We start from the raw sequence: 12,039 nt of genomic DNA on the forward strand, positions 1-12,039 counted from the left end.
CTGGATTAGTGACATTCCAAGACTGGCAAATAGGATGGTGTGCACCCAGCAGGATAAGGAAGACTAACATAACTCTATGAGTTCTTAATGTAGGACTATCATAGCATGACTAGGCCTAGTCTTGCAGTCACAGTGGGGGAGTCAGGTTGGTGTAGTGGTTCTTTTCCGAATTGAATCTTGGCTCACTCCATATATGGATTAGGTTTTTAGTCCTACCTCATTCTAAGGGTTTTACCCAGAATATTCCAAGGGTTTTCCCACCACTAAAACTGTAATTAGGCTACTTCTCATTGTCTCTTCTCTAACACTCCTGTAACAGGTTTCTTCGGCCTTGCGAGCTACAATGCCTTGGCACTTTTAAGGAATCCTTGGTGTCATTACCAGAAATAACTGATAATGATGATAGAGTGCCAGTCGAGAATGCAAGTAAGTCTAGAATAATGTGTAAGTCTACATGTAGATTGTAAGTCTTAAGGCATGAAACACACACTGTGGCGGAGTGCAGACGAAAAAGGAGCCGCCGTGCCCTATGCAGATTGCAGTTCAGACGGGTGACCAGTAACACGCCTGTATCTCCCACACAGAAATTGGCTCGTTGTCAGTGAGTATGAGGAATGCCATGAGTGGCAAACACTGGCTTCAATTCCTTGATTACCAATGTGGAAGTCATATCTTCAAGGATGCGCACATCAATGTAGTCTGAGTAGAGGTTGACTAGTACACAGTAGTTTTGTCCATTGACCTCAAAGCGGTCACTCGCAAACAAAGTCCATTAGAGTCTTGGGTACTGGGTGTATCATGAGGGGTTCCCTCTGGAGAGCTGGTTAGGACTTTTGCCAGATAGCACATCTTTGGACGGCCTCCACCAGTTCTGTGTATATATGAGGCCAGTACATTACAGTGTATGTCTCGTGCCGTGTTGGCTGTGTACAGGACTCCCATGTGAGATGCACATGCTCTGGCTGTCATGTCTGCGGGTAGGCTTGTTGGTATTACTAAACGGGTCCCCAAAAGATGAGTCCATTTTGTGTTACCAGTTCATCTCTGTATGGCCAGTACTCTCTGATGCACAAGGGAACTTGAACCTAGTCCACTGGCCACCCTACTTGGCTGACCTTCATCAGGACTTGGTCAGTGGATGTTGCCTTGTTGATTCTCTGCAGGCGCTCATCTGTGATGAAGATTGCTGGCTGGATATTCTCCAACTCCGCACTGAGCTTCTGTTCCTTGGTGAAGGAGTAGATCAGATAGTCTGGCGTCTTATCTCTGGCCTAACAGGTGAGCAAAGTGGCTCCTGACGATGCATTGCTCAGGTCCATTTGTTTGTAATCTACATAAAGTGGAATACTGCTGCAGGTGAAGTCGCATACGTTGTATGCAATTTGGGCTCACCAGGATTGGCTTTCCGACGATGTTCATCAGAGGTTTATGGTTGGTAGCACGAGAACTTTGTCACGGGCAAGGATGTACTGCTCGAAGTGTTGGGTAGCAGATATGATTGCCAGACACTCTTTCTCTATTTGAGCATAGTTGCATTCTGTGGCTGATGATGCTCCTGAAGCCTATGCGACTAGGCGGCCCTTTTTGTGAGATGACATCTCCAAGCCCAAACGTCAGAGCTATCACACTCAATTGTGACGTCTTGGTTGACATCATAGCAGCTCAGCACTGGTGCTTCTGTGATGAGCTTCTTGACTTTGTCCAGGGCCCGCATCATGATGTGGTAACCAGTCGAACATGATGCCTTTGTCAGTGAGGCATCTGAGTGGCTCGCAGACCATGCTCAGATCTGGCAAGAATTTAGCAACGTAGGTTGCCATTCCAATGAGTCTCTGTACTCCCTGGGCATCTGTTGGGCGAGGGATGTCGAGTATGGCTTTTGCCTTCGCTGGATCCGGAGAGAGTCTGCCTGAGTTGAAGACATGTCCCATGTACATGACACTAGGTAGCTTGTACCGTAGCTTGGCTGCATTAAGCTTCAGATTCCACTGTCTGCATCTCGAGAGAAGAGCGGTGAGAGGGGCATTGTGTGAGGCCTCAGCCTGTGTTTTCTCCGATACCGTAGACTAAGATGTCATCTACAATCACTAAGATGTTCTGTAGGCCTTCGAGACATTCTTGTAGGCCTGTGCTGGAATTCTTCTGGTGCTGATGAGATACCGAAAGGCATCTGCAACAAGTGGTAACGCCCATAAGGTGCCCAAAATGATAAACTGGAGGGCTCATCAAGGATGACTTGGAGAAATCTGTCCTTGGCATCAACCACAGAGAAGAGCTTGGCAATTCTTCAGCCTTGGGGCTACTTCATCGACTGTGGGAATTGGGAAGTGATTGCGCTTGATGGCCTTGTTTAGGCCATGTGGATCCAAACACACCCTGATTTTGTTTTGCTTTCTGACGACTACCATGTTGTGGATCTACTTAGAGGGCTTATTCATTCAGGCAATGGTGCCTTGTGCTTCCATATTCTTAAGCTTCTGTTTCAGCTTGCTCTGCACTGGAATGGGCACTCTGCGTCTGGTGTTTTGCATTGGAGTGACACTGTGATCAATGTCTATGTGGTAGTGACCTGGTAGCCAACAAAGGCCATTGTTACATCTTTGTACTCACTGAGGACCTGTGCCTTGGTAAGAGTCTGTGGTTCTGTCTCCACTAGCCACTCCTGAGCGAACTGCATTAGTCCCAGGGCTTCTGCTGCTTTGCCTGACAGCAGTGATGAAGGGGCAACCTCCACAATCTTGAAGTGGATTTTCTTGGTGATCCATTTATCTGGCACCTCAAGCTGGCATCTCCAACAGGGTGGATAATCGTGCCATCGTACAGTTTCAGCTTAGTCTTTGATGGAGGTGTATCACTGAGCTCCATGTAGTCTTCCACTCTCATGATGCTGCAAGTTGCACCAGAGTCTAACCGAAATCTGATGCACTTTGTCTGGTCCCTTGTTGGCGTCTCCACTGCAAGCTCAGCAAAGTATTGCTGTTTGGGCTTTAACTGCACTGTATAGTTGCTTTCGTCACTGTCACTATCACCTTCCTCCATTTGATGGAGCTTCTGTGTAGATTTCTGTGACTAACATTTGGTGCGGTCCTTGCCCGCTGACTGGCAAACCTGTACATAGTGGTTGCGCTTTTGGCACTTGGAACATGTTGTTCCATAGGCTGGGCACTTGCCTTTGCTGTGTGATTTGCCACAGTATTTGTAGCTTGTATTTGGAGGCTTGGTGTTTTGCTAGATCCCTGCTGCTTGCTTTTCCCGAAGTGTGCTGTTTCTGCCTATGTCGGATCCATATGTTGTAGGTGAATTGCCACCTGTTCACGACTGTGACAGATGTCAATGGCTTTCTGCAATGTAAGTGTTGACTCACGGAGCAGACAAGCATGAATACTGTTGTCTGCCATCCCCATGACCAGCTTATCTAGTAGCATTTCATCCAGGAGTGGTCCATATAATTGCAGGTTGTTGCCAACTTTCTCAGCCTGTTCAAGAAGTTTCAATGTTCTCTTTAGGTTCTTGTTTGCACGAATTAAACACGAACCTTCATACACCACATTCCGTTTGGGATCAAAATGGGCTCCAAGGATGGTCAGGATTTGTTGTGGTGACTTTCTCTGCTTGTCAGTCAGTGGGACATTTTGATACACTTCATATATGTAGCATTCCTTTCCCATGACAGTCAATAAGATTGCCACTTGGATGGATAAAGCTTTCTTATCCAGTTCTGTGGCTGCCAAATGGTTCTGCCAACTTGCTTTGAAGAACTGCCAATTGGAGACCTGGTCCCCTTTCATGTCCATTTTGGCGAGTGGGGGAATAAGCGAAAGCGCCATGGTTAGCATGTAGTGCGAGTACAATGCACTATAGAGTGTCCGTTACAGGCCTCCCTAGTTTCCAGCGAGACACACATTGTTAACAATGTGTGTTTAGGCCAGAAATTCAGTGTGCGTACAATGTATACACGGTCTATCTCACACACATGTAAAGCGTAATGCACGTTCACAATAATAGCAAATGCTACGTGAAAAATGTACAGTTTTTTATCAGTCACTGACGCATCCTACCATGTATGACTGGATCGGTCTGTACTACAGAGGGATACCTGGTGATCTGTTCCCCAAAACTGCCAACAAGTTGGCTTGGCTTTTGTCGCAATGACGCTGGATTCAGCTAATTTCTGACACCATGTTTTAAGGATGGCAGGACTCCAAGAATAGCATTCACCGAAAGTGGTTTATTTCCAGCCCTTGACAACAATAGGTCACAGGGATACGGTGACTGCATAATGCAACTCCATAACATTATGGAAGTTCAAGATTAGCAGTTGCACGTCGTCTTTGGAGTTTTCGCTGCGATGGTTGAGTCTGTTGCTACTGTATGGAGCCGGAGACATGGACCCATATACTACCTGATAACTGCCATCCGACTGACAAATCAACTGACCACATCATCTTGTTAGAAATCCCGGAAACCTGCCCATTGGTGGGAATGATTTCGTTGCAAATACATATATATGCAGTATATCGAGCATCTAAAACAAATCAGCACACTTATATGTATATAGGCTAACACTATCCTACAAGAAGGGTCCCTATAGCATCCGCCACTAGCTACGCATTACTCATTTCAGAATGGAATTTACATCCTATATCTGGCATTACCAAGAGAGCCAATGCCACACATACGGAAGGATAGCAGAAACTGCCAGCAATGCTGCAAAGAGGCAGTCTTCATGCAGGCCTCGACCTTCATTTTTGCCGAACAAGTTAACTTGTTTTTTCATTAGCCCGCAGGAATTTTTACCAGCCCTCTGGACATTGTTTAGGCCCTAACTTTGACTTGCTTTTCAACTTTTATCTTTAGTAGGTCTAAAACTGTGGAGTTGATCATGCTGTCAATTCTCAAAACTTACAAATAGAGGATTCAAAACTGGCACAGTTAATAATAAGCCACAAACAATCAAAATTCAAATGTTTTTAACCTTTGTGTTATCTTCACAAAATTTGTAATAAGATAAACAACAATTTAGAACAGGTAGGCATTTCAACAAAAGCTCACCGGGCAAGTTAATGCATTTTACCAGCCCACTGCAGGTTTGCTAATTTGTATGCTGTTCTGCCTTCAATCATGGCCTTGGTGCGGTCAGCCCTTAATGGGGCCTCTTATTATACACTTCTACGTTGCTCATACCTGAGGCCGACCATTTGTCAGTGCTGGTGGAGCCAGCGACTTCATTCAAAGGAAAGTACAGGGGGTAGTACAGGGGGGCAGTAGTCTGGCCCCCACGTTGTAGCTAACAATGATCGTCTTCAGTGCATCTAACACCATGCCGCCCACTTCATCACTGTTGAATTCACAGCACGGCATACAGGATGTATTGATCAAACTCTGATATTACCAAGTCTTCATGAGAGACGAAAACAACATTGTCTAAAAATCCCGTACAATGTGATTACGGGCTGGTATTAGCAATTCCCGGTTATGTTTACCTAAAACTAAAAAAACAAGCTATAGAACATTCCCGGCCAAGAAAGTTTGGTGGTTCATCCTCATCAAAATACCACGGTTAGCTCCATTGCCGCAAACTCCAAGTGCTTCAAAATTCCCTGGTGCAACACAGACCAACTTAAAAACTTATTCTTTAAAAAACTGGAACCACGTAGGCCTACACTGTGTTCAAGCCCGCTCACCTTAGAGCTTACGGTCCTAATTGGCTGGCCAACCACGGATGTTTCTTTCTCTGTTGCTTTAATGCCAGAATTGCCATCTGCAACGTACCTATACAGATACAGAGACAGTGTATAGAGATCAGTGCACTGACGGTACGCACTGGTCTCGATACCAGACCCGATTCCAACTACTCTCCGAATCAAGGGTCCGCTACCACCCAATGTCCAACAAGTGACCAAGTCTGGAGGAATTCCTGGTGCATGTACTACAGCAAATAAATATCTTTATTTAGTTCCGAAAGTTGATACTTCAGAGGTGATACACCGAAGGATTGTGACAGTATTGGGTTGATTCCTCATCCTGTGATGGTCAAGCTATTTCTTTGTTGTGTGTGAAAAAAGCAGAATTTTAATCACCACTGTGATCGCTGGCTCGATTAGCTAGGATATCTAAGCTCACGCAGTGTTTTTTTAGCATTATTATTTTTCGGGGGGTGGGGGATAACATACAAACATTATGAACAATTTAGGTGGGTCAGGGTTGTTATTAAGCAGATTGAGATTTCCACCCCTTCGTCTCTCTTAGTTCATTTTTTGTTTCTTTTCCATTATTAAAAAATAAGAATTTCAAAATATTTTACTTGAAACATGTTCAGGTTGGTCTTGAAGCCTTGATTGCAACCTCGTCTACGTCATTTTCTCTATTGTTCAGCTTAGAGTCGAACAAGCAGACAGCTTATGGCTTTGCAGCAAAGTGCGTCAATGCTTCATATACCTACGGTAAAAGACTCCCAACCTCAAAAATAATTACTGCTAGCTGCCACGTACACTGTATAGCACAACAAAGAATGATATCAAAAATTCGAATCCTTGGTGTGCCACTGCCTGTATGTATTTGAAGCACGGAAGAAGGGAAACCGTCGAAAGACTCAATAAAGATTTTACTCATTATGAGTTGGTTTGTTCACGTTTTGCATTACGTAGGCCTACCACGATTCCTAGCGGAGGTCTCACATGACATTTAGCAGCATCTAAAGCTATGCAATAACGAGACGTCTTCCAGTTCTTAGTGAAATGCATTGAAATGTTTCTAGCGACATGCATTGAAACCCTTAAGACTCATGTTTCCGCCCCCCGTTAAATCCCATGCGCTCGTGTACGTACTCAGGACTAGTCTCTTTTCATGCGCGAATTGGCTGCACCACAGAAAAAAAAAACCACCAGGCTAGTGTAAACAAAAAATACGCGAGCGGCTATATAAAGACGAGTCCGTTGAGGACTTGGAAGTATACCCCGTCCCCCAAGAAAGTTCGATGATCTCTGGTCTTCGTTGACACAACGCCTAATATTGGCCCAAAGCTTAGTGACGCAAACCCGGACAGAAATTACTTGAAATAAATTTCGCCTGGACACCTGACTTATATACAACAATCAAAGTGGTTGATTTATCCATCAACGCTTCGCTCCTTCTATCATGCACAACCAATACACCAGAGGCTACTCTTGACGGGGGATACCGTGCCTACCGCTGAGTGCCCTCTGTCGCGTCGCAGGCGCAGTATTTGCATGAAGTAAGAAACCAAAAACTTCATGTCCCTTTGTCCTCCCCTGTGCCTTTGTAGGTCCCATTTAACCTTAGTTTCCCATTTTTTGTTTTAACATTTTAAAGTTTGTATTGATGCTTGAACGTACATGTAGATGTTTGTTACAAAAAAATCTAAGCAAAAACCTCGGCAACAAACAGTTAAATTGCAAAACATGTTGCTGGCGTCATGGATATTTTTTCATCGTTTTCTTTCAATGATTTGTTCTGTAAATATAAAAGGATCCTTTTACATATTGACAAGGTAAAGCCTTTTCACGAATGTTTTGTGTAGTTGACTTGTTCACAATTTGAACAGAAATCCTCCAACATGTTCAAATTAGTGTTTTCTCAGAATGATATATACAACGACTGGACTCTAGACCAATGGGCCGGATTCGAAGGAACAGTTTGAACAAAAAATTTGATACCAACAGTAGACGGGTATCAGTTCCGATACACAGTGTACATGTATTTTGAATCAAACTGGCAATTTCCCTGCTTTTCCCCCTTCGTTTTCGTTTCTCACCCATTTCCTTTTCCTTCCCCCACATTAATTCTTCATTGCTTTTCTCAGGGAGCAAGCGCTCCCTGCCATACATTGATTTCACTCTCCTGTTATATTGCATCAATGGGAAAAGACATGTTTTATTTCAAATTAATGAATGAAATTACCATTAACTGTGACCCAAAAACTGCAGCTTGCACGTTGGTTAGCAGTGTCTTGGGCATAGTAAGATACATAGGTGACTCCTTCTGTAAATCGATTACCAAAAGCATATCCACTGCTCAGCCCTGTAAATGTAAGAAGCCATTTGTTATATCATTTAAAGTGAATGTTGTACAAGATCACTAAACACGGACGCCGTTTTAAATTACAGTGTCCAGTATTAGCATCATATGACTTCTAGAGAATTTGTTTACCCCTGCACTGATTCTATTAGTTATCATACGAGTGCGACTGGAACAAAGAATCCGCCCTGAGTTGAAGTGCACTCTCACCAGCAAAAGAAAGACAGACAGGTACGAAGGTTTCCAACCGGGTGCTTGTACGCGGTGGGCAGGCAGGGACGGAACGATAGATATCAGCGCGTTCAGTGCGAATAGAGCGTGACGCACTAAGATTGTATGTATTGTTTACATGTGCTCTATAAAAGACGTTCCTCTTTTATACTCTTTGGTACTGCTATGTCTTCTTTTCAAATGTTGCAACCGCATTGTTTTGCATCCCTATTGGCTAGATAAAGTAAACAGAGGATTTTTTCACACTCGAAAAATGGCTTACTAGAATTAATAGGGTGCCGTCTTGGCTACGGGTATCCCGTCGTTAAATTTGAATAGGAGCTGCCCCGTCTATTGGTTTATATGTCTGTGGTTTTGACCAAATGGATGTTTATTTCGCTTAACAACACGCCCCCTTTTGTTCCCGCTCGGGGACGATAATGTAGTGCGTCTTGATATATGGGACACAGACGCACTACATTAGAGCAAGCATTAGCACAAGCGTGATAACGAAGTTATCTTCAAGCAAACTTGACGCGCGGTATAAAAAGGTGTTAGAGCAACCTCGTTTTCATGGGTACGATCTTTCCGCGCAATGTTGGTTCCCGCCATGCCTTGCGCGATCTAACTCTTGGTATTGTATAATTTAAATATCGGGATATTTAAATTACGACTTTAGTCATTGTGTTTACGAACGGTGCAGATTTATGCGTTCGTGACGTGCAGGAGAATACGTGTGCAGCTTTTGAAATACGCTCGTTATTGACTTACGTTTATGTCTATTCATCCTGAATAACGAGTCAGAGTCATTTTTGTATTCTACACGACCCGAAGCTAGTGAAGGAACGCGCAAGCAGCCCAATGGAGTCGAGGTTGATGCTTAGAGCGTACCGAAGTGTGACGTCATTTTTAACCAGAAAGTACAGTGCAAACGAATGGAGTACGCGCGTGTGTTGGTTCAAGCGATGGTTTTTGCATTAATGCCTTTAAAACACTAACTGTGTGCGTGACGTATTCACTTCGAAACTCTGTAGAGTACCGAAGTGTGACGTCATTTAGAACCGGTAAATGCCATACAAAAGAATAAACTAAGCGTGCGCGTTGGTTCCTACGCTGGTTCTTGCGCTAATGCCTTTTACACACAAGATTGGGCTTGTGACGTAGTCACTTCGGCACTCTATATACAAATAGACGTGCGTTTTGCTTTTAGCTTAAAAATAGTGCATTAAAGCTTGAACACACATTTTAGTCTAGTGCCCGGAGCAAATCCCGTTGTATGATGATTTATTATTTTGATCCTAAATCATTTTAAAATGTGTTTTTCAGATTATGGATATCAAAACTAGTTTTTGACATGAAGGTCCACTCTTTTTACATTTTATTTATATTTCATCTTGGGCCTACACGAGTAACGATATTTTGCCGCATCAAAGGCAAAAAAGCCATTTGCATTTGCACTGCCACCACCATATTTTCCTTCTTTTTCTCGGGGATGGTGTCTAAGCTATTACGGTCTCCTAGCTATTAACCAATCACTTAAAATTCACCGTTTAACATTACTCTTCTACCTAGGCCAACAACGGTCACGGTAAAAGTAAAATTGCCAAGTCAAAAGCAGAAGCGCCCCGGCGACATGTATGATTTATGCCCCTTCCTTGTACACAGAAATTTGCTTTTGCAGAGTCGTGTTTGATTTTGCCTTTGATGCGTGGCGGTCTTGCTTAATAGCCGTGACTGCTGTGGGCCCCCGTACTCTTCCTTCATTACAAGCCTATTATTCCAAATCATGAGGAGGCTAGTTTTGTATACTGCAGCACATTTGAAGCAAGAGATGAGACGGAGAGAACCCCCCTGCCTTTGTGTTGGTCATTGTTTGATCGGAATCTCAGGAATTCTTTACAGACTTTTAGGGGGGATGTGTTAGGTAACAATAGTCTAGGGTGTGTATAGGGATTGGACAGGTAAGGGGGGGGGTACCCCTCCGTCCCATATCGTGCCTGGTATACTGCAGCGTACCTAACCTATACCTAATACCTCATACCTAACAAACACCCCCGATCTGTCATCTGACGCCCGCGGTGTCGTGTAATAGACTCTTTTCCTGCCATCAGCCTCATCCGTTTGTACCGTTATAGAGGAGGGACAGGATATAGATGGAGGATTATCTGAAGAAAAAAAGAGAGCAGAGAGAAAAGCCCAAATCACCAACGGTGGCGATATTGACCACAAGGCATACTTGCAGCTTTGTCATGTTGGCGGGAGAGACTTGCGCTGTCTCGCGAACGCCGTTTCGGTATTCCAACAGTTCAAGGCTATCCGGTTCGTTAGTGTGACTTAGTTTAAACCACGCACACTGCACATGCAGTCTCGTTCCCATGGGTACGATCTTGCCGCACCTTATTGGTTCCCACTTTGTCTTGTGCGATCTAACCTCTGGTATTCTATAATTCAAATATCCCACGATGAGTGCGTTCGATTAACTTCCCTGAATACACCAGTGTTACACACAAGGGGAGCCTCGAAATGAGGCTAATCGAACGCTGCAGGGTATTCGCCAAGGCATTCTGGGAAAAAGGTCAAGTCCCCACCACGTTCCATCATGTCAATGCACGAACAGTCCATCCGTGACGTCATTACACTCGGGCAGCCTCCAGACACCCGCTTGCCAGCCAGGGCAGTGGTGGCTGACACCAGGGCAGGCACGAATGATCACGTGATGGCTAAACGAACGCTCTCGTGTAAGTTTGACTTACACGTGTAAGCTAATCGAACGCACCCTATTTGGGATATTTAAATTAGGCCTTTAGCCAGTGTGTTTACGCGCAACGCAGATTTACAGGTGCATGACGTGCAGGATGATACTGAGGCACGAGCGTGTAGCTTTTGCAATGCGCGTGTGATTCGCTTTACGTTTATGTCAACCTCGTTCTCATGGGTACGATCTTGCTGCGCCATGTTGTTCCCACCATGCCTTGCGTGATCTAACGTACCCCTGGTATCCTGCAGTGGCTGGCCTTTTTCCAAGAATACCTTGGCGAATATACTGCACCGTTTGATTAGCCTCATTTCGAGGCTTCCCTTGAGTGTAACACTGGTGTATTTAGGGAAGCTAATCGAACGCACCCAGTGGTGCGCGTGCGTGTATGACGAAGTCAATTGGAAACAGCAATGTCCGCGCTCGATCTGCAGCGTAGCCATATGCTGACTCATGCGCGCGCTTTGTTCCAAACTTGAAGACTGTGGCTTTTTGAAATACCGAAATGGCTTACAAAAGGTTTACATTAGCGCTGGCCATCTTTTTATGGCCTTCAAGATTTATTCTAAATTGTATTAAAATATATTTCATCTTAAAGTTTTTCAGAATATTATCGTATATATTTCACATTAGATCCACTGTCCTGTGGCTTTAACGTAGTTCGGTACAAAGTGAAATGGTCAAAGTTGGACACCATCATGGGCGTAAATTCCGAAGGGATGGGGGTATATGCCCCGCATTTTTTTTACCAGAGCGGGGATATGAGCTTTTGAAGCATTACCCCCCAAATTTTATTGGTTATAAAAAAACCAAGGCTGACTGTGAAGAATTTTTCGGACGTCCCATCAACTAAAATGTATTCAATATCACTTAAAAACGGAGAACAATAAAAAAGCCATATATGCCTTTCTGGTGTAAGATTTTGCATGAATGTATAATACAGACGTAGGCCTACATCCGTATCATTAGTATCTCTCCATATGAAAAAAAAGTCCTATGATGTAAGTATGCCCCATCGCTTTTAAAATTTCCATGCC

The 12,039-nt window shown here is 44.1% G+C and overlaps 1 protein-coding gene across 1 annotated transcript in view; it reads right to left on the reverse strand.

The window, feature by feature from the left end:
- Nucleotides 1-12,039, reverse strand: part of LOC147795438 (uncharacterized) — a gene marked incomplete at its 3' end in the record, with an annotated part of 65,842 nt that overhangs the window by 52,422 nt on the left and 1,381 nt on the right. Inside the window, exons 3-4 of the mRNA XM_087131905.1 lie at nucleotides 10,269-10,412; nucleotides 7,921-8,040 (exon numbers count right to left, since the gene is read on the reverse strand). Coding sequence (XP_086988031.1) covers nucleotides 7,921-8,040; nucleotides 10,269-10,412 — 264 coding nt within the window. The remainder of the gene's footprint in view (nucleotides 1-7,920; nucleotides 8,041-10,268; nucleotides 10,413-12,039) is intronic.

Source organism: Acanthaster planci, unplaced genomic scaffold (assembly GCF_054643075.1).
Source record: "Acanthaster planci isolate LZ-2023a unplaced genomic scaffold, COTS_SCS Contig29, whole genome shotgun sequence".
Lineage (NCBI taxonomy): Eukaryota > Metazoa > Echinodermata > Asteroidea > Valvatida > Acanthasteridae > Acanthaster > Acanthaster planci.